General features: G+C 43.3%; 1 protein-coding gene across 2 annotated transcripts in view; it reads left to right on the top strand.

Moving 5' to 3' along the window:
* The window catches only part of ARFGEF2 (ADP ribosylation factor guanine nucleotide exchange factor 2), a 98,741-nt gene that overhangs the window by 65,722 nt on the left and 7,093 nt on the right, over positions 1-25,926 (top strand). For both annotated transcript variants that reach the window (XM_042930732.1, XM_042930731.1), the window contains exons 24-35: positions 318-358; positions 463-632; positions 4,121-4,272; positions 9,383-9,555; positions 11,291-11,451; positions 13,205-13,335; positions 13,477-13,606; positions 16,409-16,544; positions 18,549-18,687; positions 18,796-18,850; positions 20,310-20,424; positions 22,743-22,873. In XM_042930732.1, the coding sequence (XP_042786666.1) occupies positions 318-358; positions 463-632; positions 4,121-4,272; positions 9,383-9,555; positions 11,291-11,451; positions 13,205-13,335; positions 13,477-13,606; positions 16,409-16,544; positions 18,549-18,687; positions 18,796-18,850; positions 20,310-20,424; positions 22,743-22,873 (1,534 nt within the window). The remainder of the gene's footprint in view (positions 1-317; positions 359-462; positions 633-4,120; positions 4,273-9,382; positions 9,556-11,290; positions 11,452-13,204; positions 13,336-13,476; positions 13,607-16,408; positions 16,545-18,548; positions 18,688-18,795; positions 18,851-20,309; positions 20,425-22,742; positions 22,874-25,926) is intronic.

Raw genomic sequence — 25,926 nt, 5'->3', positions numbered from 1 at the left:
TTCTTGGAACACATTTGAAATAATCAACTTTAGTTGATTTAGTTGACAGTGTCCCACTGTCGTGACATCACATGCTGTTATACTTTACTCCCCCTTCCTCCTTTTGATGTGTCGCTTTTTCTTTCTACCATTGTAGGCATTTCTGCTTTCAACTCAGTTCATTTACCAGTTCTGTGCCTCTGATGCCTCCTCATTTATTTTAGTAGAGGTGCCAGACCCAAAATGTTTCCTTTTTTGCCTTTTCTTCAGTGTTTGAAATTGAAACTCAGCTTCCAAATCTAACTTTGATCTTACTGTGTCTGAAATTATCTTCCTAGAATTTTTACTGGATCTACCAGACTGGATGGAAATGCCATAGGTATGTATTTGTCACTCACATGTGACAGCTACAGAATCCTCATGTTGTGACTCTCTGGCCGTTACTAATGAAGCCTCGCATGTGTTGTTGGGTCCGGCCTGCAGTTGACTTTGTCCGCTGGTTGTGTGCCGTGTCCATGGACGAGCTGGCCTCCCCCCACCACCCCCGCATGTTCAGCTTGCAGAAGATCGTGGAGATCTCATACTACAACATGAATCGGATTCGGCTGCAATGGTCCCGAATATGGCATGTGATTGGAGATCACTTCAATAAGGTAACTCTTCACATTCAAAAACTACTCCATCGATGTCCAGAAAAAGGCAGGCAACTGTATTCAAAAAAGAAGTGATTGAGAGTGTAGGTGCCTGTACACATTTCCGTGCTATCCGAGAGTAGAGCATTCCTGTGAAACCTTTTGTAAGCTGAAATGATGTAAAGCAAAGAGGTAGTTACCGTTAATTTGTATGAAAAGTTTTTTGAGCGTCCCCAGACCCCCCGAATAACCTCTCTCAGGCATTTCTGATACTTCAGGACACATCTTGCTAACGAAGCACGGAATCGAGATAAAGCCCAGGTGCTCAGTGAGAGTTCAAAGCTCTGGCAGCTTGATGCCAGAGGACGCCAAGTGGAGTTCCCGGGGCGGGGGCTTGGTGACACCAGTCCGGCCTCTGGACTGTTTTCTCTTAGAAGTGATCATCCAAAAGTGGGGTTTTTTTGGTAAACATTTCCCAACTCTTTCGAGTCTAGATTTTATGTTCGGTGGGACTTGAGAGAGAACATCAGTTTATACAGGTTACTGTTCCCACCTGTGATTCTATTGTCAAGAGTTTTTTTTTTTCTTTTATTTACTTTGAGAGAGAGAGAGAGAGTGCACGCCAGAGAGGGGCAGAGAGAGAGGGAGAGAGACAGAGAATCCCAAGCACAGAACCGGATGTGGGGCTCGATCCCACGAACCGTGAGATCATGACCTGACCTGAAATCAAGAGTCAGATGCTCAACTGACTGAAGGCACCCCTTTTGTCAAGAGTCTTTACGTGCCGGTTCTCAGTTATCTTTGGGCCGCTTATGGGCAGGCCTGGGACATGGGCTGGCAGGTAGTAATTAGACTTTTCGTGGTTGTCAGCTTCATTACAAATGTCTGTTCCATCTCATCAGAACCATTTAGCACCAAGTTGTGGAAAATTCAGTCCCTCCGTCTGCAGCTCGTCATTCTTTCTACCACTTCAGGAAGATGTTGTGCTTCCCCTTGGGAACCGGGGCACGTAAGGGTCTCAAGGTTTGAAGAGATGGTTGGCTGAGTACAGCTGTAACTTAGCTCTTGGAATTCTAGCAGAGTCTTTGGCACAGTCCCATGTTCCTCTTTTAAACTAGGGCGCATGCGTGTCCTGGGCTGTGTGCAAAGCTGCTCAATCAGCATGGAGTGTGCTCTGCAGCAGGAATTCCTGAATCCCCCTGATTTTTACGAGAGGAATAATCTCTTTATTAGTCTTTAATTAAACGAACGTTACATGAGGGGCGCCTGGGTGGCTCGGTCAGTTGGGCGTCCCACTTCAGCTCACGTCGTGATCTCGCGGTTTGTGGGTTCAAGTCCCATGTCGGACTCTGTGCTGACGGCTCGGAGCCTGGAGCCTGCTTGGGATTCTGTGTCTCCCTCTCTCTCTGCCCCTCCCCTGCTCATGCTCTGCCTCTCTCTGTCTTAAAAATAAATAAACATTAAAAAAAGATTTTTTTTTTTTAAATAAATGAACACTCCATGAACACCTTAAAAAAAATTACAGCTAAAACCACTTTCGACCATCACCACTCCCCAGTTGAGCCCTGCCCCAAACTAATTGTTACCAGTTTGGTATATATTTTCCCAAACATTTTTGTAGAAATATAATAGAAATATAGGTATATAGAAATATATCATAGAAATACAGATAATCTTGTCTTGGTTTGTTTTGTTTTTCTAAAAAACGTGATTAGTATTACATACCAGTTTGTAACTTTCGTCTTCCACTTAGCAAGGAATCTTAAAGATTTGACTGCTATTAGAGTGTATGAATTTATTTTTATAATTGTAAAATACGCATAACATTCTTCATTGTAACTCTTGGTAAACGTATAATTTATTAGTGTTAAGTACACTCACATCATGTGCAACAGATCTGCAGAGCTCTTCTTTTCCTCCCGTAAAACTGAAACTCCAAATTCATCAAACACCAGCTTCCCATTCTTCACCACCCCTCCCCCAGTTCCTGGCAACCACCATTCTGCTTCTTGTCTCTGTGAATTCAACTGTTCTAGGGACTTCGTATAAGTGGAATCATGCAGTATTTATCTTTTGGTGACTGGCTTATTTCACTTGGCATAATGTCCTCAAGGTTTATCTGTACTGTAGCCTATGATAGAATTTTCTTCTTTTTTCTTCTTCTTCTTCTTTTTTTTTTTTAAGGCTTGGACGTATTTGTTTTTAACTGCCAAATTTTATTGCATGTATGTGAATATACCATTATGTAACCATTTTCCTATTGATGTTTCCAATTTTTCTTTTTTTTTTTTTTAAGTTTATTTCTTTTGAGAGAGAGACAGCGAGCGAGCATGCTTGTGCTGGAGAGGCAGAGAGAGAGAATCGCAAGGAGGCCCCATACTGTCAGCTCAGAGCCCAGCATGGGGCTTGATTCCATGAACCATGAGATCCATGACCTGAGTTGAAGAGTTGGACCCTTAACCGACTGAGCCACCCAGGCGCACCTCCAATTTTTCTTTATTGCAAATGTTATTGCCATGTTACTTTCGTTAAAAGTAACGCATTTTCAGGTCAGACCACATGCTAGCGAAGTTCCTTGCTTGGAGCAGGCTCCTACAACATGCCCCAGGTCCCTTCGCATGGGTTCTGGTGGGAAACATCCCCTTGCTCTGCTTTTAGGATTCTTTTTGAGGCAAAAGCCTGAGCAACCAAATATATAGCCACAGCTCCAGTCCCTAAAAGTCGGTGGACTATAGACAAGTACAGTTTTAAGGAAATCAAAAGCCTCAATGTGCTGAATTCTTTGAGGCTGGCGATAGACATTTATAATTTGCTTTAGGTGACAGGCAAGTATGAAAAGGCTTTAGAGACTTTAAAGTCTTTTGACTTCTCCTTTTGTTTAGATAAAATTAATTAGTACATGAGGAATTATTTAATGAGTATAGAGTTTCAGTTTTGCTACATAAAGAGTTCCAGAGATCTATTGCACAACAACGTGAATGTACTTAACACTGCTGAACTGTGTGCACTTCAGATGGTCACTTTTATGTTTTACATGTATTTGGCCACAATCTTAAAAAAAAAATTTAAATAGCGGGGTGCCTGGGTGGCTCAGGCAGTTAAGCATCTGACTTCGGCTCAGGTCATGATCTCATGGTTCATGAGTTCGAGCCCTGCATCAGGCTCTATGCTGCCAGCTCAGAACCTGTAGCCTGTTCGGATTCTGGGTGTGTCTCTCTCTCTGCCCCTCCCCCACTTGCTCATGCTCTGTCTCTCTCCCAAAAATAAATAAACATTAAAAAAAAATTTTTAGCATATTTTGAAAGCACTTTAAATGTGCAGTACTGATCTTTCATCATTAAACTTAAAAATTGTACAGGTCATAGCCAAGAAATGCCATTTTTTTTTTTCCTTCGGCGTGCTTTTCCAGAGCATTTGTTTTGAAGGCAGCCCATCCGTTTTTGATGTTCAGAACCCCACATCCACAGTTGCACTGTGCCTGTGTCACCTCACCTCCCTTTCCTGCTCAGGTTGGCTGTAACCCCAATGAAGATGTGGCCATCTTTGCTGTTGACTCCTTAAGGCAGCTCTCTATGAAGTTTCTCGAGAAAGGAGAATTAGCCAACTTCCGTTTCCAGAAAGATTTTCTGAGGCCCTTTGAGCATATCATGAAGAAAAACAGGTATGTACATTGTTCTAGAAGACCTTTGGTCAAACTCCCCAGGGGAGGCCCAAAAAGACCTAACACTAATCACACGATATTTTCTTCCCTTGTTGATGGAAGCAAATAAAATGAACAGCCTATACTTCATCTGTATCTTTTTTTTTTTTATGTTTACCTATTTTTGAAAGAGAGCATGAGCGGGTGAGAGACAAGATTGGGGGACAGAGGGTCCAACGCGGGCTCTGCACTGACAGCAGAGAGCCCAATGCGGGGCCTGAACCCACGCACCACGAGACCATGACGCCTAGCCGACTGAGCCACCCAGGCGCCCCCACACGTGTCATTTCTAAGTAAATCACTGAGATCTGTGTGTGGCCTTCACCAGAAGAACAGGTTACACCACCACAACTAGTAGAAACATACCATGCATCGTTACTGGGGTGGGTGCTGAAGTCCAGAGAAAGAGCCACTGCTGAGGCATCCCAAAACAAGGTCAAGAATTACATGATCCTTCATTTCTGCCCCAGAAGGCGATAGAAGAGATCAGGACAGCTATCCCTCTGAAGCACTCTCCCTGTTCATCATTTGTTCCCTTCGCCTGTATTTATTGCAGCCTGCCATCGCTAGGTACTGTTCTAAGTGCCACGCATACAGCACAGAAGCAAACAGTCAAAAATTCCTGTTTTCATCTGGCCCTGATTTAATCATCATCGCAACTGGGTACAGGGGTGTTCGTTACCATATTCTCTTTACTTTTGTACGTGTTTGAAATTTTCCATAATGAGATTCAAAAGTAAACCCTTGTTTAGATTCCAGTGAGATAGATAAATAAATGTTTAAATCAAGGTAAGGGGCTAAGAGTAGAAGCACTCTTTTATACAGGCCGGTAAGCAGGCGTTTGGTAGGTTGACCCTTATGCAAAGGGAGGAACAAGCCAGGAGTGGCTGTATGTGGTCTTGGGAGAAGTAAGAGCGAAAGCCCTGTGACAGAGTATGCTGGACATAGATAAGGAGGAGCAAGGAGGCTGGTGTAGCTGGACAGAGTAAAGGCAGAAGGTCCTGGAGGATGAAGCCCTGGGTCGCAGAGTGCCTAGGTCATAGAGGAGCCGTCAGCTTTTGTCAGCACTTTGGTTTGTTCTCTGTGAAAGACAGAAGCCATTGGAGGCTTTTGAGCCGAGAAGTGAAATGGTCTGAAGTGTTAAGGGATTGTCCTGCATTTATCTGTGGAAAATGGAAAGCAGTAGGATGGGTTAAGCAGCTACTTAATAGTTCAGATTTGGACCCGGGGGTGAGACGCCGTGGGATTTGATTCTGCATATGTTTTGAAAGGACAGCCTACTGTGTGCGCTGAGGAGTTAGCTGTGGGGCATAAAACAAAATGTCAAGGATGACTCTTAGCTGTAACCCTTTGTGTCTGTCCCCATCCCTAAAATGTGTCCATGAGATCTGCTTGGATTGTTTGTTTTTAATGAGAGGGGTGCCTGGGTGGCTCGGTCGGTTAAGCATCCTACTTCACCTCAGATCATGATTTCCCAGTCCATGAGTTCAAGCCCCGCGTCGGGCTCCGTGCTGACAGCTCAGAGCCTGGAGCCTGCTTCCGATTCTGTGTCTCCCTCTCTCTATCCCTCTGCCACCCACGCTTGGTCTCTGTCTCTCAAAAATAAACGTTAAAAAAAGAGCTTACAAGTTCAAAGGCTATAAGCCAGCGTGGGTCACTTAGGATAATAAAAAGGGCAGCAGCAAAGTCTGCTTGATGTGTCTTTCTCATGGTGTCTTTCTTCTTCACCTTACTGCTTATTTTAATAGAAAATAAAGCTCATTCCAGAATCTGGCCTCACCCCTGAGTTTAATGTGCACACAGAAATACCCTCCCGCCTCTGGGGACACTGTTGATAGTGCCAAGGAGACCGAGGCCTCGTGTAGCAGAGCAGTGTGCTCACGCCTGCCTGGCTGGCTGGTGGCACTGATGGCCCCAGAATCCCAGGCCTCCCTGCCCGTCCCGTGGCTGCCCAGCCAGTGTTTGAGTAAGGGGCAGAGTGAGTTTAGAATCACACATCGCCAGCCACTCTTAGACACTGTTGATGGAACCGTAACTTGCTGTAACATTTTCAAAATCACCGGGGCAGTGTCCATCCAGAACCTTACTATTTTTGTGCCTTTTGACTCACTAGTTCTACACTTTTGCAACTCTTGTAAGGAATTAATTTGAAATACAACGAAATGCTGAAATAACACAAAATAATTTTTTAAAAGCCAGATACCACCTAAATATACAAGAGTGTTAAAGTAATTCTTGGTACAGCCACAACATGGAATATTGTGCAGCTGTGAAAGATGTTCACAAAGTTTGGGGTGCCTGGGTGGCTCAGTCGGTTAAGCGCCCAACTCTTGGTTTTGGCTCAGGTCATGATCTCATGGTTTGTGAGTTCGAGCCCCACATCAGGCTCCATGCTGATGGTGCAGAGCCTGCCTGGGATTCTCTTCTCTGTCCCTCTCCCTCTGCCCTGCCCCTTCTCGTGCTCTCTCTCTCAAAATAAACTTAGAAAAAGAAAAAAGATGTTCACAAAGTGTATGACATAGGAAATGCTTAACAGTTTAGTCAAAAGGCCAGGTTATAGAATTGGACAGTGTAATAATAGTGCTATCGGGGCGCCTGGGTGGCTCAGTCGGTTGAGCATCTGACTCTTGATTTTGGCTCAGGTCATGAGCTCACTGTTGTGAGATTGAGCCCCATGCTGGGCTCTGTGCTGAGCATGGAGCCTGCTTGGGATTCTCTCCTCTCTCTCTCTCTCTCTCTCTCTCTCTCTCTCTGTCTCTCTCTCTCTGTCTCTTTCTGTCTCTGCCTTCCCCCTGCACACACACATGCACACTGTCGCTCAAAAATAAATAAACTTTTTTTAATGTTTGTTTATTTTTGAGAGACAGCACAAGTGAGGGAGGGGCAGAGGGAGACGGAAACACGGAATCCGAAGCAGGCTCCAGGCTCTATGGTATCAGCACAGAGCTCGACGTGGGGCTCAAACCCATGAGCTGCGAGATCGATCATGACCTGAGCCAAAGTCGGACGCTTAACTAATGGAGCCACCCAGGCACCCCCTAAAATAAATACACTTAAAAAAAAAAAAAAAGACAGTGGGGGTACCTGGGTGGTTCAGCCGGTTAAGTGTCCAACTTCACCTCAGGTCATGATCTCACATTTTGTGAGCTCGAGCCCTGCAATGGGCCTGCTGCTATCTGCACAGAGCCCACATCAGATGCTCTGTCCACCTCCCCCACCCCGCCCCTGCTTGCACTCTCTCTCAAAAACGAGTAAACGTTTATAAATAAATAAATGAAAATTTTAAAAAGACAGCGAGATCAATCTCTGCGTGTGAATACTGTACTATCACAGGAATTTTTTTCATCATGTTTTTTCTACATTTTCCGGAATGTTAACTGTCATCACGTATTACGGTGTGACACATATTAACAATCAGGCAAAAAACATTTTATTTTATTCATTATTTTTTTTGTATTTTTAAAACTGTTTATTGATCTTCAGAGACAGATAGTGGGGAAGGGGCAGAGAGAATCCCAAGCAGGCTTCGCACTGTCAGCACACAGCCTGATGTGGGGCTCGATCCTATGAACTGTGAGATCAAGACCTGAGCCAAAACTAAGAGCTAGACATTCCACCGACCGAGCCACCTAGGTGCCCCAAGCATTAATCAGTACGTGTAGTTCATCTCAACAAGCTGCTTTTTTTCCCCATTAGGAGGTAACCCTAAATTCAGTTATATTACATATTAAAGTCACCTAAGTATGTAGTCAGTCTTTTGTCATCTGTGGGCAGCATATTTACTTTGTGGACTTTTAGATAATTTTCGACTCTGTTTGGACTTTTTGTTTGCCTTCTCTAAATGACCTGTTATCAGTTAGCATGAGTCCTGCAGACTAACATGAATGTTATCTAAGACAGATGAAATTTGCAAGGCAAGTTTGCAGTCCTAAAGCCACTCTAACGTGACTTTCAAAGCTAGTGGTATAAGAGCTTGCTTCTTGTTTTATTTGTAAAATAATAGAACTTACTCCATGACTGTATATGTCTTAATAGGTTCCAAGGCATATACGCTAATCTGTCACAGATACCCAGATAATACCATGGTGAACCATGCAGCTGCTTCAGAAAATGGGCCATTTTTCCTGCCTTCACGTTTTGTTTTGTAATAATTTAAAAGGTTGCATCTTAAGTTATATATGTCTACTCCCATCCATGCATATGTGTTTACCGTACACGTATATCCCTGCCCAAAAATCTAAGAGGATATGCGCTAAGAATTGAGGAATGGTCATGTCTGGGTGGCAGAATTATATTCGTGTAAAGGTTTTCAGCCAGAAAAACTGGCCGACGATGGCTTAAACCACAAGGTTGTGTGTTGTTTACTTAAGTCAGAGGCAGGCAGTCCCAACTTTGATTCCTTAGCCCAAATTGTCATCGAGGACCCAGGTTCTTTCTGTCCCTTTGGCCACCCACAGGATCATTTTTTATCCTGGAGCCTACTATTTCATGCTGCTGAACGGAGGCTCTATCTCCAGGCATCATGCTATGTTCACAATGGGGATGCCAGGGAAGGGGGCAGAACCTACCATGTGTATTCCTTGTAAGACAAGGAATTGTTTTCCTTGTAAAACCAAAGCCATAGTAGAAACCTCTCCCCATGCCATTCCCATGACTGTCTCTTATATGTAATTAGAACGAGTCATATAGCTCCCCAGGCTCCAAAGAAGTCTGGGTAATTGAGGACCTGACAGATGAGACAAGATTGTCATGTTGTCTTGTCCCGTTTATGGTTGGTTCCCTGAGGTCAGGCATGTTGCTTCCTGGATAAAACTAGAGTCCTGTTGTCAAGGAGGTGAGGGAGAGGTGGCTGCTGGGAAAGCAGCTAACTGTCTGCCACAGTGATCATCTTAATGTTTTTTCTTTTTGTTGTTTCTAATTTAATTTATTTTTAATGAATGTGGATTACTATGTGCTTTTAAAAATGTGGGTTTTTTTTTTTTTTTAACATGCTGCTTCTAAGGTGATGCCGTGTCACTTTCGTCCCACCATGCAAAGTACAGCTGACATGGCTGCCCCGTTCTTTCCTCAGATCTCCGACCATCCGGGACATGGTGATCCGCTGCATCGCCCAGATGGTGAACTCCCAGGCGGCCAACATCCGCTCAGGCTGGAAGAACATCTTTGCCGTGTTCCACCAGGCAGCCTCGGATCACGACGGGAACATTGTGGAGCTGGCCTTCCAGACCACGGGCCACATTGTCAGTAAGTGGCTCTCCTGTCCCACCTGCAAGTCTCAAAGGGTGACCACTTATTTCCTGTCTCTTTTTACTCCCCAAAGGGGCTTCCTTGTTTGAGATCTGCCGTCATATAATAACGTGGCAGGTGGTATTCTGAGCACTTGAGGCTTGTGCGCAAGAACCCCGTGAGGGGGATACGGTCGAGTCTCATGGTTCGCAACCACAGAACTAGTGCTGCCAGCACTTTTGCGGAAACATGCGTGCATCCAGCAGGGAGACACTTGAGTCGCCCGAGGCACGTGTTCCCAGCTGAGGTGAAGCGAGGCGATGCTCTGCCTTTTTGTTTCAGCTCTCCCGCTGTAAATAAATAAAGGTCCTTTCCATGGTCTACCTACTACCACGTATTGTTTTCATTTTTGATTTTTTTGTTGGTGAGTTCACCATTTAAGATGGCCCTGAAGTATAGTGCCGGAGTGCTGTCCAGTGTCCCTGGAGAGAATACACGTTCTCGATAAGCTTTGTTCAAGCTTGAGTTAAAGTGCAGTTGGCGAAAAGTTCTGTGTTGTGAACCAACACTATTTGTTAAATCCTGAAACACACATAAAACAAGGTTATATATTGATCGGGTTTTTTGTAACGTTTATTCATTTTTGAGAGAGACAGAGTGTGAGTGGGGGAGGGGCAGAGAGAGAGGGAGACACAGAATCCAAAGCGGCTCCAGGCTCCGAGCTGTCAGCACTGAGCCCGACGTGGGGCTCGACCTCACAGACTGCAAGATCATGACCTGAGCTGAAGTCAGACGCTCAACCGACTGAGCTGCCCAGGCGCCCCGGTCTTCATAAAAAGTATAAAGCAGATCATCTTTGATCTTTTTTGAGGTCTTTTAACTCTTTGTAAGCTTCTTGCTATTCATATTTTTGTCTTAGGTGATATTTGTAGGTTTTCAGAAACTTTAGATTTCTAAATTACCTTTCACCTTTAGCTCATTGACCTTCTTTATCTCCCTTTGTCTTCACAGTCAGGTAAGGGGTGGTCTTGGGACAGAAACGGCCAGGGCCGTAAAGGACGCACTCGGGATCACCCATCCAGGGCCTAACTCAGTGCTCACCTTCTGTCGGCGAAGGCAGCTAGGGGGCCATTTCACACACACATCAGTGTTTATCCTGTATCATTCCTTAAACTCCATCCTAAAGTAGCTTAAATTGAAATGGACACCTTGGCATCCTGATGAAGCTTGGTTTTTTTATGGCTTGTCCTCTCTCACTTCTTTGGGGACACTTGTCAGGTAGGACTTCTTCAGAGAGTCCTTCTCTGACCCCCAGCCTAAGCAGCCTCTCCTGCCTTCTGTCCCCTCACCCAACACTCACCCGACCTGAGATGATATTTTATAAATGTACTGACACAGGTGATTCTTGTCTGTCTTGCCCATTGGAGCAAGAGCATTGTGAGGACAGGGAATTCGATTGGTCACCTCTGTCCCCAGGGCCCACAACCATGCTTTGCACATAGTTGGCACTCTAAACGTTTGTCGAATGAATGAATATTTGGACCTTTGCATCGTTGCTTGAGCTCAGGAACCAGTTTAGCCCAAGTGGTGCGCAGTGGATTCATCCCTGAATAACTTAATAAAAAGTTGTCTTCCGGAGATGGTGACGTTTCTCCTAGATTTTCACAAAAGTAATTGTCTTGGGGTGGGAGGGGGTGTTTGATCCCCATTTCTAAGTCCTGGTCTTATAAACAGTGTGGCTTTGTTTCCACAGCAACTATTTTCCAGCACCATTTCCCTGCAGCCATCGACTCCTTTCAGGATGCTGTCAAGTGCTTATCAGAGTTTGCCTGCAATGCCGCCTTCCCGGACACCAGCATGGAGGCCATCCGGCTCATCCGCTTCTGTGGGAAATATGTCTCTGAGAGGCCTCGGGTACATTTTTCCTCTCCTCCCCCTCGGGCACTGAGGGAAAAGGAATCACGGGGCAAAAAACCCTTACTCCTGGCAAAGAACTTTCCAGCTGTGCTTTTAGAAGTGCGTGTTTGCCCTCAGCTAGGCGTTCAGTTCAGAATGCCGCTGTTGCTGTTTTGTGTGTATGAGGTGACTTGTTTTACCCCTACCGAACTTCTTTGTAGTATTCTACTAATTGTTTTTGTGGAAAATAATAGTATTTAGCTTTGAATTTTGGCAAAGCTGAAGAAGCTAGACCTTTCTATCTGTAAGAGAACAAACCTGGGGCCCCCGAGTGGCTCAGTCGGGTGAGCGTCCGAGTCTTGATTTTGGTTCAGGTTGTGATCTCCCAGTGGTGGGAGCAAGGCCTGAGTCAGGTATGGGGCTTGCTTGAGATTCTCTCTCTCCCTCTCCCTTTCACCTTCCCCTCTCTCGCACACGTGCTCGCTCTCTCAAAAAATAAAGCAAGAGAAAGAACAAACCTACTTCTTAAGGAAAGACATTTTACCACCCCCCCCAAAAAACACAACATTTTACCATTTTGACATGACTGAGAAATCACACTTTAAAAATCATCTTTTGTTTTCTCCCAGAAATGTCCGAGTTTATTCTGTTATGTCTCACCTATCCAAAGAAGCCTGCTTGGTTTAAACGACCATCTCAAACAGTGACATTAAGTAGAATCAGCACATCTAAACTATGATGGCTCATACAGATCTCTTCTTCAGATCTTTTCTGCGCATTGACTTATTTAGTCTCCACATCAGACCTATGAGATTGGGAATTATGTCCCCATTGTACTGGAGAGTTCACTGAAACAGAGAGAGAAATTGCCTAATGTTGGATAAGCTGAGCTGATAAAGAAATCCCATTACAGCAGAGACAGCACTGCTTCAAGAGTGGTTCCAGAGCAAAAGGCTCAAAATCCCAGAGGTGGGGCAGGGAGTAGGGCTTCCCACCCAGACTGGGAAAGACTGTCAGCTTCTAGCTGCATGACCTCGGGCAGCTTACTTATAATCCCGGTGCCTCAGTTAACTCATCTGTAAAGTAGGACATTTATTTGTATCTGGCTCATGGTGTTACTGTGAGGGTTGTTAATCCACATAAAGCACTGTCACAGTTCCTGACACAAAGCAAGCCCTCAATAAAGAGCTGCTGGTGGTATTGTTTTAAGGAGTGTGTATTACAGTTATATTCCAGAAAGACCTAAGGTACGGAATCATCTTGAATACCTTTTGACCTTTAATGCTCTTTTTTTTTTTTAATGTTTATTTTTGAGAAAGAGAGAGACAGAGTGTGCGCCCAAGCAGGGGAGGGGCAGAGAGAAGTGGGGGACAGAGGATCTGAGGCAGGCTCTGTGCTGACAGCAGAGAGCCCAACATGGGGCTCAAATTCATGAACCATGAGGGAGACGCTTCATCGACTGAGCCACCCAGGTGCCCTGACCTTTGGTGCTTTTCTTAATGGAACACCTCCCACCCGCAGGACCCTCGCGATCTGCCCACTCGGCTTATTCTAAAACCCACAGAGGTCCAGAGGTTCATACGTGGAAGCTGCTCGTGTGCTCTTGGGAGAAGAGGCTTGTGTCTGCCTCCTCCGGATTCCCGGTCCCACCCTTGCTGAGTGGATGTTTTTAGGAGGGGAAGATGTGTGGGGCCTGGAGCTTCATGTAGTTCTCTTTGACTTTCTTCCTTTGCTTGCTTGGCCTGCATCTGAGAGACGACCCTCCTTGTAGGTGCTACAAGAATACACAAGTGACGACATGAATGTGGCTCCTGGCGATCGGGTCTGGGTCCGAGGCTGGTTCCCCATCCTGTTCGAGCTCTCCTGCATCATCAATAGATGCAAGCTGGATGTTCGGACAAGGTAACCATGTCCCGGACGGTGCCCCTTCTGTCATGGAATGAGCCTCGGTCACCGGCTTAGTTGACCCGTGCTCTCCCACCGTCTTCTCTGCTCTTTTCCCCCTCACCCATTCCCTCTCTGTGCCTGGCTTTGTTCCTCCAGAGGACTCACAGTCATGTTCGAGATCATGAAGAGCTATGGCCACACCTTCGAGAAGCACTGGTGGCAGGACTTGTTCAGAATCGTGTTCAGGATTTTTGACAACATGAAACTCCCTGAGCAGCAGTCAGAGGTAGGTGATGACTAACATGGTGCCCTAGATATGGCTAGGTGGCGTGGGGGTGGGGGAGTCTCTGCCTTTGTCTGCTGCAGGATTGTGTCATCATCCCCACGAGGTGTGTTTCAAAATGAAAACCCCCTCCTTGGAACTCTTATACCAGAAGCAACTAATGCTAAGAAACTGTCCCCATCTGAGGAAGGGTAAGGGGAGAGAAGTCACCATGGCCGGCCTGCTTGGCCTTTGGGCATTACACCTGCCAGTTCAACAGGGCACTGCTCCTGTCTGTTCTTTGGTCCATATCAGCTTCTCAGCAGTCAGTAAACAATGGGATGTCTCTGGTCCCTAAAAGAACCCATTTAAAACACTTTTACGAGTGCCTGGCTGGTTCAGTCAGAAGAATGTGGATTCTTGATCTTGGAGTTGTGAGTTCAAGCCCCACATTTGGCATAGAGATTACTTAAAAATAAAATTTTAAAAAGAAAAGTTTTTAATGAAGTTACAGTTGGAGATGATGTTGGCAAATTATTAGGCTTTTTTTTTTTTTTAAAGGATATCTGATGCCTCTAGTTGTCATTGTTATTTATCCCCCAGGGATAGAGGGAGGAGGAGAGGATATTCTAAGACTTTTAAAAGGGAAAGAGTCACTTTCTTAACCACTTTTAGGCATACCGTTCTCTCCCTCCCCCTGGTATAAAAGCAACATAGGTTTAGTATGGAATATTGAGAATATATAGAAAACTCAGGGGCGCCTGGGTGCCTCAGTCAGTTAAGCATCCAACTTCGGCTCGGGTCATGATCTCACGGTTCATGAGATCGAGCCCCACATCAGGCTCTCTGTTGACAGTGTGGAGCCTGCTTGGGATTCTCTCTCTGCCCCTCCCCCACTCACACTCTCTCTTCTCTCTCTCTCAAGATAAATAAGCTTAAAAAAAAGAAAAGAATACGCAGAAGACTCACAATTTTACCATTCAGAAATAAGAGTTAATGTTTTGGCAAATTTCTGTCTTCTACATGGTTAAAGTATGGTTGAGACAGTATAAGAGTTCAGCTTTCTAATCTTATTTTAAAGTAACTTAAATTTTTCTTCCTTGTAAAACCAATCAGAAGACAGAAAAACAAAGAAAACATTTGAACAGCCACTGTTCCAGCTTCCACAGGCAACCACTGTTAACCCCTTCACATTCTTCGTGTGTTTTCTTTTTTACAAAAATGGGATCCCAGCCCACACACCGTAAATTGCTTTATCAGTTTAATACCTGAGTGTTTTTCCCAACCCTAAGTCTTCTTCCATACTGTTTTTAAAAGCTGCAAACTGTTGGGGCACCTGGGTGGCTCAGTCAGTTAAGCACCTGACTCTTGATTTCAGCTCAGGTCCTGGTCTCATGCGTTTGTGGGATTGATCTCCATGTCAGCTGTAGTGCAGAGCCTGCTTGGGATTCCCTCTCTCCCTTTCTCTCCACCCCTCCCCCCATACCCGCTCTCTTTCTCTCTCTCTTTCGAAAGTAAATAAATAAACATTAGAAAGAAGGCAGCACTGAAATGAACATTCTTTGCTGCTACCTTTGTTCTTGGTTTTTTTTTTTCTCTTGGGACAAGTGGTATGTCAGGTTTGGGGCTTACACATTACTGAGGCTTTTGATACGTACTTTCAAATTACTTCCAAATAAATTCGCAACCTTTATAAATTTACAGCCTTTTACATTTGAACAGTGCACAAGAGTTCCCGTTTCTCCATACCCACTCCAACTCTTCATACCTTAATGAATTTTTTTAATGTTTATTTTTGAGAGAGAGAGAGCACGTGTGGGGGGAAGGGCAGAGAGAGAGGGAGAAAAGGAATCCCAAGTAGGCTCCATGCTGTCAGCGCAGTGCCCAACTCGGGGCCCAATCTCACGAACTGTGAGATTATGACCTAAGCTGAAATCAAGAGCTGAATGTTCAACTGACTGAGCCACCCAGGTGCCCCCATACTTTTTTTAATCCTTGTTCATTTGATGGGCCATAAGTATCACAGTGACAAAGTTTTGTAATTGCTGGTGAGGTTGCAAACTTTTTTTCACATTGCCGATTCACAGTTTTTTTCTTTTATGAGTTGCTTTTTCACATCCTTAGCCGATCTATTGGGTTAGTTATCTTTCTTCTATTGATTTAGGAGCTTTTTAGTGTATAAGTAACATAGCATATCCTTCCATAAATTGCAAATGCTTTTGCCCACTTTATTATTCTCGTTTTGTTTTCATTTTAGAAAATTTTAGCTTTTAAGGAACCAAATTCATCAGTCTTTTTTCCTTATGGCTTCCACTTCTGGAATCTTGTTTTGCAATTAGCAACCCTTCCCTTTTCGATGATTTTCTAAATCTCTGTATACATTAAATACTTAAAATAGTGCCATGAAATTACCAGCGGTAAATTTTGGGTGTAAGGTATAACTTAGCACAATCTCCTACTCACTTTTTCCAAATCATTAAAGCCTTTGGTCAGTATCCCTTTGAATGACTATTAATGTCCTGACATATGTATAAATTTAATTTAGTTGCCACCTTCTTGGGCATTTGTTCATATGTGTTTTCAGTGTGTAAGTGCCAGTGTGGCATAAACATCTTTATTCACAAGACTTCACCCACAGATGTTTACTGCTTTCCTTAGGATCCACTCCTTTGGGCAGCGTGACTGCGTCCGTGGGTGTGAGCGTTGTAAAGACTGTAGACACGTACTTCCAGGTTGCACAGCAGAGCGGTTTTTCCCCTGAGGTAGGAGTGGGCCCATCTCACCACAAGGAGAGTAGCTTTTAAACATTACCTTGTTGTTTTTCAGAAATCCGAGTGGATGACGACAACGTGCAATCACGCGCTCTATGCTATTTGTGACGTGTTCACCCAGTTTTATGAAGCTCTGAACGAAGTTCTTCTTTCTGATGTGTTTGCACAGTTGCAGTGGTGTGTAAAACAAGGTACTCTCTCCGTCTCCAGGCGTCATCCTTCTTGACGTAGTTTTTAATGAGAGGTTCGTTATTTCAGTATATGAAAGCAAGAATGTAATGCCAAGGAGTACAATATATAATCAGTGAAAATGTGTATTTTTTTATTTAATAAGAACATAGAAACAATCTGAAGTCAGTTATAAAGCATTTTTTATTATTTTTTTAAATTTTTTTTTTTAATGTTTATTTTTGAGAGAGAGAGGGAGGGGGAGAGCGCCCGTGAGTGAAGGAAGGGCAAAGAGAGAGAGGGAGACACAGAATCCGAAGCAGGCTCCAAGCTCTGAGCTGTCAGCACAGAGCCCAGTGCGGGGCTTGAACTCACGAACCATGAGATCATGACCCGAGTTGAAGTCAGACGCTTAGCTGCCTGAGCCACCCAGGTGCCCCTTGTTTGTTTGTTTAATTATTTTAATATTTATTTATTTATTTTGAGAGAGCTAGAGCACGAGCAGGGGAGGGGCAGAGAGAGAGGGAGACACAGAATCCAAAGCAGACTCCGGGCTCTGAGCTGTCAGCACAGAGCCTGACACGGGGCTTGAACTCACAAACCGTGAGATCATGACCTGAACCCAAGGTGGATGCTTAACCAACTGAGCCACCCAGGTGCTCCTAAAGCATTTTTTAAAGATGGATGTAGTTATTATTATATTTAAAAAGAAGTGCCTTTAGGGGTGCCTGGGTAGCTCAGTGGGTTAATCGTCCCAACTTTGGCTCAGGTCATGATCTTGTAGTTTGCAAGTTCGAGCCCCATGTCAGGCTGTGTGCTGGCAGCTCAGAGCCCGGAGCCTGCTTCGGATTCTGTGTTTCCCTCTCTCTCTCTGCCCCAACCCCGCTCACAATCTGTGTCTGTCTCTCTCAAAAATAAAACATTAAAAAAACATTAAACATTTAAAAAAAATTTTTTTAAAAAGATGTGCCTTTCTATATTATACTATGGTTTCTGCTTTTGTCGTAGTTGAAATTTTCTGTAATGTTCTTAAAATGTCCTGTGGGAGGGGCACCTGGATGGCTCAGTTGATTAAGTGTCCGACTCTTGATTTTGGCTCAGGTCATTATCTCAGAGTTCTTGAGTTCAAGGCCTCGTTGGGCTCTGCGCTGATAGTGTGAGCCTACTTGGGATTCTCTCTCTCTCCCTCTCTCTCTGCCCCTCCCCTGCTTGCTCTCTCAAAAATAAATAAACATTTTTTTTTAATATATTATGGGAGTCAGTATAAACAACAGCTTCATCAGTGGACATTTTTCGTTTGAGTACTTATGTGTTGATTTTAGTACATCCTAGGAAGAATACCTACATAGCACATTAGACCTGGATTCCGTAGATAGTTTTGGCTTAGGACAAAGCTTAATTTCGCAAAGTTTTTCAAAAAGTGACTGACTCAGTTTTAAAATAAGTGAAAAAACAATCAATACCAGTATGGCAAAAACTGGAAGTGCAATGTTTGAGTGACTAAATTTTGAGAGACACTGATCTAATATTTCCGTCTTCTATCATTGATCACATAAGAAGCCAGTTAATTAACAAACTGACCTTTTTCCATCCCAGCAGTAAAGCTGTGATAAGTAATTTTAACTCTTGATAGCCTGTTTAACAACAAAAGTTATTTTTTTTATTTAAAAAAAATTTTTTTTTAATTTTTATTTATTTTTGACAGAGAGAAAGACAGAGCATGAGCGGGGGAGGGGCAGAGAGAGAGGGAGACAGAATCCGAAGCAGGCTCCAGGCTCTGCGCTGTCAGCACAGAGCTCAAACCCACAGACCGTGAGATCATCACCTGAGCTGAAGTCGGACGCTCAACCGACTGAGCCACCCAGGCACCCCAACAACAAAAGTTTTAACACTGTATCATTGCTTCGTTAAGTAAGAGCCTGCAAACCCTCTGTCATGTCCCCACCTCGCAAGACGAAGCATCAGTGCCCTGGTGGGAATCAAACCAGCAGCGGAAGTTTGATGATAGATGTTGCTTTATTTTGCAGATAATGAGCAGTTGGCTCGCTCAGGTACAAATTGCTTAGAAAACTTAGTGATATCCAATGGGGAGAAATTCAGTCCCGACGTCTGGGATGAAACGTGCAGTTGTATGCTGGATATCTTCAAGACAACCATTCCACACGTGTGAGTGCAGATGTGATTGTTGCTGATTCTTGCTGAGCTCAGTAGATGTCTTAAGGCTCCACATTGCCTTTCACACTGACCATTTTCCTTCTCTTGCATTCCCTTCAGTTTGCTGACATGGAGACCTGTAGGGATGGAGGAAGATCCATCGGAGAAACACTTGGTAGGGGTTTTTGTTGTCATCTTTTCTCTGATCTCGTATTAGGTAAAAAAAAATTAAGTAGCCCAAGGAGTTTGTGCTTTTCTGATGGGAAGTGAGCAAAAAAGGCTGTAAGCTTTAGGAGTGCCTGGCTGGCTCAGTCAGTGGAGCGTGCAGCTCTTGATCTTGGGGTCGTGAGTTGGAGCCTCACTTGGGGCATGGAGATTACTTTAAAAAAAAAAAAAAAGTAAAAAACTATGTTCATTAACACGTTTTTTTAGAAAGTACAGAAGATAAGTCACCTCACCCAGTAAAAGCCACAGTTCACATTTCTAGTTTTTACTTTGTGCGACGGCACACGTATAACCCGCGCGTGTTTGAAATTCGGGCGTGCTTGGCACAGACTGTTTTACCTAACAACGTGTAAGCAGTCTTCCATGTTTTTAAATATTGTTTGAGAGCAGCCTTTTCAGTGGCTATACATTATTATATTTAGTGAATTCTCCCTTGTTGGACTCTCAGGTCTGGTGTTTGCCGGTTAGAAGTAATACTTTGGTGTAATTATCCTCATTTATTCCTCTCCTAAATAAAGAGTGCTTTCTTCCACCACCAGTGAAATAGTGATTGTTATTTTTTGTGTGAGGCCACATCAAGAAGTTCTAATTCAAGTCTCACTTTACAATATTTTGCTTTATACGGGGTTTGTATTATTAACGTCTCTTCCCAAATAACTGTAAAGCCATTAGATTTTAAAAGTCATTTGGAGGGCATCTGGCTGACTCAGTGGAGCATGTGACACTTAATATCAGAGTCATGAGTTCGAGCCCCACATTGGGCCTGGAGCCTACTTTAAAAAAGGGGTGGCATTTAGGATATAGCAACTTAAAAAATGAAGCGCCCTATTTAAACATTTTTTGTTTGTCTTCTGTCAACTTTTTGAAAAGCTAGCTCTTGGCACTAGTGTATTTTTGAGCTTGTCCTCATTAATTGGTCATATGTATTTTTAAATCATAATATGTAGAGAAATACCTTCGAAGTCAGAATAAGAAAATACGAGATTTTAAAAAAAAATTTTTTTTAATGTTTGTTTATTTTTGAGAAAGAGAACGTGAGCAGGGGAGGGGAGGAGAGGAGGAGACACAGAATCCGAAGCAGGTTCCAGGCTCTGAGCTGTCAGCACAGAGCCCGATGCGGGGCTCAGACTCACGAACCGTGAGATCGTGACCTGAGGCAAAGTCAGACGCTTACCCGACTGAGCCACCCCGGCACCCCAAGAAAACGTGAAATTTTAGAGGGAGGGAGAAATAAGTGAAATTTATAATGTCTCCTGTGCAGTCCAGCATGGAATGTCATTTTACTTCAGTCTAAGCAAGGCACTTACCGTCAAGTTGGGCCAGCCCCAGTGTTAAGCCGGGCACATCTCTGCCCAGGTACTCAATTGTGGATAAAGTGAACATTGTATTTCTCTCTGGCTTACTTTTAGGATGTGGATCTGGACCGCCAGTCTCTGAGCAGCATAGATAGAAATGCCTCTGAGAGAGGCCAGAGTCAACTCTCTAACCCGACCGATGACAGCTGGAAAGGTAGACCATATGCAAGTAAGGCTACTTTTTCTAGTTGTTTTCATTTATTTATCTTAAATAGGTAACACACTTACGCAATTTAAATATTTGCAAAGTACAAGAGGATAAACACGATAAGCCTTCCTTCCACTCTGTGCCTCAGTCTGCCAGTCCCTTCCTGTGGCAGCCAGTGTCACCAGCTTCTGTACGTTTCCAAAGACATTTTATCCATATATAAGAAATGCATATCCGTAAACACATATGTACGTGTACACACATATACATGAATTCTCCTGTCCTTTTTATACAAATTAGGGAATACTATACATTGTTTTTTCAGTTAGTATATCTTTAAGATCATTCAAAAGCAGTACCTTAAAAGCTTTCACATTCTTTTATACTATTTATGTTATCCAAGGATGTGGATGTACTATTGTTTGCTTAATTGGGTTTCCTACTAATGGACATTTATATTATTCCCAATCTTCGTGACGAACAGTACAACATTGAATCACTTAATGTGTGTGTCATTTGTGAGTTTATCTGTGTAATAAATTCCTAAAAATGGGATTGCTGGGTGAAGTGCACTTGCCATTTTGACGGATGATTAGATTCTTGCCCCATTAATGTTGTTTCTGTTGACGTGATCTTCAGGAACACACAGGTGATATTTCAGACCTTTGGAGTATTTTTAATTTTCAGTTTCCTAATTATGAGTGAAATGAGCAGTTTTTCATGTGTCTAAGATCTTTTCATGATCTGTTCAAATCTTCATTTTATATTGGCTGTTAGTCTTTATTGGTTTGGAGAAGCTTTTTATGTGTTAGAGATCCCTTTTCTGGATATGAGTTTCAGATGACTTTTATCAGTTTGTCCCACAGTGTTCTTGTGATCTATTTTACTGCCTGTCATTTTAAAAAACAGGTCTGACAGTTGCTATGCACCAAGGCACAGCACTGTGTGTTTCAAATATGTGATCTCACATAATTGGTACTCTACCGTTTGAGGAGGTACTGTTGACATTTGGATCCTTGGGACCTAGCGCACTTCTGGCTGACTGAGAAACTGGAACCGTCCTGTTTCCTGGTCTGGTTGTTTTCAAGCTGTGGCCATATTGTTTTCCTTCATAGCAGCCCCACCCTCTTCTCCACACGCCAGGCTGTAGGTGTTAACACCGCTGTTAACTTCGCAACCAGTGCATTAGACAAAGCCACACGTGCTCACCGCTATTTTTTGAAGGCATAAAACAGAAGCACCCTTGGGATCCATTGAAAAGCTACCATGTTCCTCCATATCTGCAGCTCGTGCCAGTCTCTCTGTAGTAGCCAGTGAGAGAATGAACTGTGCTGCCTCATTGGCTCCAGATAAAGGATTGGCTCGTGTGGAGGAGGCACGTTTTAACTAGAACCGCTCTTGGTGCAGCAGGATGTTTATACTCTGAGAGGTGCCTGGGCCTTGAGACCCCTGTCCTTCCTCCTGGGAACGTGCCTCCAGTCTCCCATCTCAGCCTGCCCTGTGGGCAGCAGGTACAGGCTCACAGCACTTGCGTTGTTTCTCTTCTTTTTAATTTTTAATTTTTGGTTCTTTTAAATTTTAATTTAAATTTTTAATTTAATTTTAATTTTTGATGTTACTGGATTGGCATGAGTCAAATGTACATGTTTTGCAGCTCCACCACATTCCTCTTTAATTAAACTGATTCTACATAGAAAATTGATAGACAGACAGAAAGACAGTTTTAGTCACTTTCCAAAACTTGAGAATGACCTAACCTCATTTGACATCACTAAATGCTTTATTTAATGTTTTCAACTTCCTGATTCTATAACAATAAGTTGAATGAGGAATCTCTACTTTTATTATAGTCAAATCAACCCACACCTCCGAAGTGCCTGACATGGACCACCACTGAGCCCAGGGAGTGAGAAGACAAAGATGGAGGGAGGAGATGTTAGCTAGAGTCTAGTCAGTAGCTGCAGGTGGCAGAGAAGCTTGTCGGAAGACGTGGGCCCTGCGTAGCTGACTCCTCCCCTTCAGGTCTTTGCTCAAGTATCACATTCTCGGAGCTTTCCTGACCAGCTTGTTTAAACTTGAAGCCCCATCCTGATGACATCCCTATCTTGTCCCCATCCCTACCTTTGTCATCGTCATTTGACATAGGTAGACATGTGCCTTAGACTTAAACATCTTGTTTATTTTCTGTCTCTGCCATGGAAGCAGGGATTTTTGTCCAGCTTATTCATTGTTATGCCACAGCATCAAGGACTGTGCCTGGCATGTAGAAGGAGCTCGGTTAATACTTACTCAACACTGGCTGAATCATTATTAGGGTTAATCTTTATCATCTAATATAGATCAGAAACTGTTTGCCAGCCTCCTCATCAAGTGTGTGGTCCAGCTGGAATTGATACAGACCATTGACAACATCGTGTTCTACCCTGCAACAAGCAAAAAAGAAGATGCAGAACACATGGTTGCTGCCCAGGTAATAGGACGAGCCTCGAGGAGGACCAACTTGCCCCTGGAGAGGTTGCTCAGATGCAGTGGTGTGCTGGAGCCAGCTCGTAGATCGTGCTCATCTCTCCCCAGCCCTGTGATCAGTCACGGCATATTGGTAGCTTGAAATTGGCCACGATGAGAATATTTATACCACAGAAATCAGCAAACCCTAAAAATCAGAACTTTCTTTTTCTTTTTTTTTTTTTTTTAATTTCCCAGAGAGCCGGTCTACCAGCATGCCACTGCTCAGATCCCACCCTCCCCGGTGCTTCGAAAAAGAGTGTTGTTAATCACAGGCCTGTTTCACATAATTGTTGTATGGTTTAACCATAAGTAACCGAGAGAGAAAAATATATGGGTGAAGATACCACTTTTTCCTTTAGAAAGTTTACTTTTTTGTCTTGTATGTACAACCTATTGTTCTTGGCGACGGAGGGTTGGGTGTCCAAAAGCTGAACCATAACATTACACCATAGGTTGTAAACTTACGTGGTTCTGGGACTAACATCCTGTGAATGCCTACTCAGCCTAGGTGGGACCGGGGGCAGAGAGTCCAGGCACCTCCAGCCCCGCCAGAGCCACAGCCGCCTCCCAGCCCAGCGGTGTGTTGCTAACAGATGGGTCAAGTCACGACAGGCTCCCAGTTTTTCAACAGGAGCCAGATCGAGATTTTTTTTCATATAGGAAATCTCCTGTTTATTAAGTAATATAATTACCAATGAACAGAATATATCTGTGGGCTAGATCCAGCCCAAAGGCTATCCTCCTTTTTGTTTGTTTGAGAGAGAGAGAGAGAGACAGAGACAGAGAGAGCAAGTGGCACAGGGACACAGACAGAGGGAGAGAGAGAATCCCAAGCAGGCTCCACGCTGTCAGTGCAGAGCCTGATGTGGGGCTCAAACTCACAAAGCATGAGATCATGACCTGAGCCAAAGTCAAGAGTCAGACTCTTTCCCGACCGAGCCACCCTGGCACCCCTGGTTTTTATTTTTTAAATGTACAGTTCAGTGTTTTGGAATATTCACAAAGTTGTACAAACATCACCCCTATCTAATTCCAGAATATTTTTGTCACTGCAAAAGGGAATGCCCTAACCATTAGCAGTCAGTCCCCCTTCTCTCTTCGTCCCAGCCCTTGATAGCCACTAATCTACCGTCTGGCTCTATGGGTTTACCTAATCTGCATATTTCATATTAATAGAATCCTATAATACATGAGCTTTTGTGTCCAGCTTCCTCCACTTAGCATAACATTTCCCGAGTTCATCCGTGTTGTAGCATGTGACATCCACGTTGTTCTATATATACAGATGTGTGTGTACATGCATATATATGTGTATATATATGTCTAGAATATTCCATTGTACAGCTGTTCCACATTTTATTTATCCTTTCATCAGTCGATGGACATTTGGATTGTTTCCACTGCCTGGCTATTGTGAATAACAGTGCTGTGAACATTTGTATATGAGTTTTTATGTGGACATGTTTTTAATTCTCTTGAGCTTGTACCTAGGAGTGGAATTTCCAGGTGACACCATAACTCTATGCCTACCTTTCTGAGGAAGTGCCAGACCGTTTTCTAAAACAGCTGGACTATTTTACCCTACCATCAGCAATTGATGAAGGCTCTAATTTTCCACATCCTCATCAATGGTTGTTATTGTTCTTATTTCTTTCTTCTTCTTTTTTTTTTTTTTTTTTTTTTTTTTTTTAATCACAGCCATCCCAGTGAGTGTGAAGTGGTATCTCATTGTGATTTGGATTCCCATTCCCCTAGTGACTAATGACCTTGAACAGCTATCTTCTGTGTTGATTGGCTCATTTGTATTTTTGGGGAGATGTCTTTTCAAATCACGTACCCACTTTTAAGTTGGAGTATTTATCTTTCGGCCATTGAATTATATGAGTTTTTATATATTCTGGATACTAGCCACTTATCAGATACAACTATTTTCTCCCATTCTGTGCATTGTCTTTTCAGTTTCTTGATGGTGGCCTTTGAAGCACCAAAACTTAATTTTAATGAAGTTCTGAATTACTATTTTTACTTGAGTCCTTGTACTTTTAGTGTTATATCTGAGAAAGCATGGCCTGATTCAGGGTCACAAAGATTAGGCCCACGGTTTCTTTTAAGAGTTTTATAATTTTAGCTTTTACATGTAGGTGTTTGATCCATTTTTTAGTTCATTTTTGTGTATAATGGGAAATAGGAGATCATCTTTTTTTTTTTTTTTTTTTTTTTTTTAACACATGGACATCCCCAGTTGTCCCAGTACCATTTATTGTAAAGACTGTTTTCTCCCCAGTGAATTGTTCTGGCATGCATGTTGGAAATCACTTAATCCTAAATATAAGGATTTATTTCTGGGTTCTCAGTTCTGTTCCACTGACCTGTATGTCCATCTTTATACCAATACCACCATACTGTCTTGAATGAAATCAAAGTGTGAGTCTTCTAACTTTGCATTTCTTTTTTCAACATTGTTTTGGCTATTCTGTGTCAGTTGTGTTTCCACATGAATTTAGGATCAGCTTGTCAATTTCTAAAAGGTAGTAATCTGGGGCGCCTGGGTGGCTCAGTCAGTTGAGCAACCAACTCCAGCTCAGGTCATGATCTCACGGTTTGTGAGTTTGAGCCCCACGTCGGGCTCTGTGCTGACAGCTCAGAGCCTGGAGCCTGCTTCGGATTCTGTGTCTCCCTCTCTCTCTGCCCCTCCCCCACTCATGCTCTGTCTCTCTCTGTCTCAGAAATAAACAAACGTTAAAAAAAATTAATAAATAAAAGGTAGTAATCTGGGATTTTGATAAGGATTGCATTGAATTCATAGATCAATTTAGGAAACATGGCCAACTCCATTTTTCATTAACCTCCGGCTTATAAGAAGGATAGATCCATTCTATTCTTAGAATGCTCAACAAATATAAAATCCCTAATTACGTCTCACATTTTAGGCAACATGTTTGATAAAAATGTCTAGCATTTTGTACCTATTTTTATGTTTTTTTCCCTTCACATTTGTAAACAAAGTTGAAGCTA

Source organism: Panthera leo, chromosome A3 (genome assembly GCF_018350215.1).
Source record: "Panthera leo isolate Ple1 chromosome A3, P.leo_Ple1_pat1.1, whole genome shotgun sequence".
In the NCBI taxonomy this organism is placed as follows: domain Eukaryota; kingdom Metazoa; phylum Chordata; class Mammalia; order Carnivora; family Felidae; genus Panthera; species Panthera leo.
Note: the sequence above shows the minus strand (reverse complement) of the source record. Positions and strands in the feature narration are given on the sequence as shown.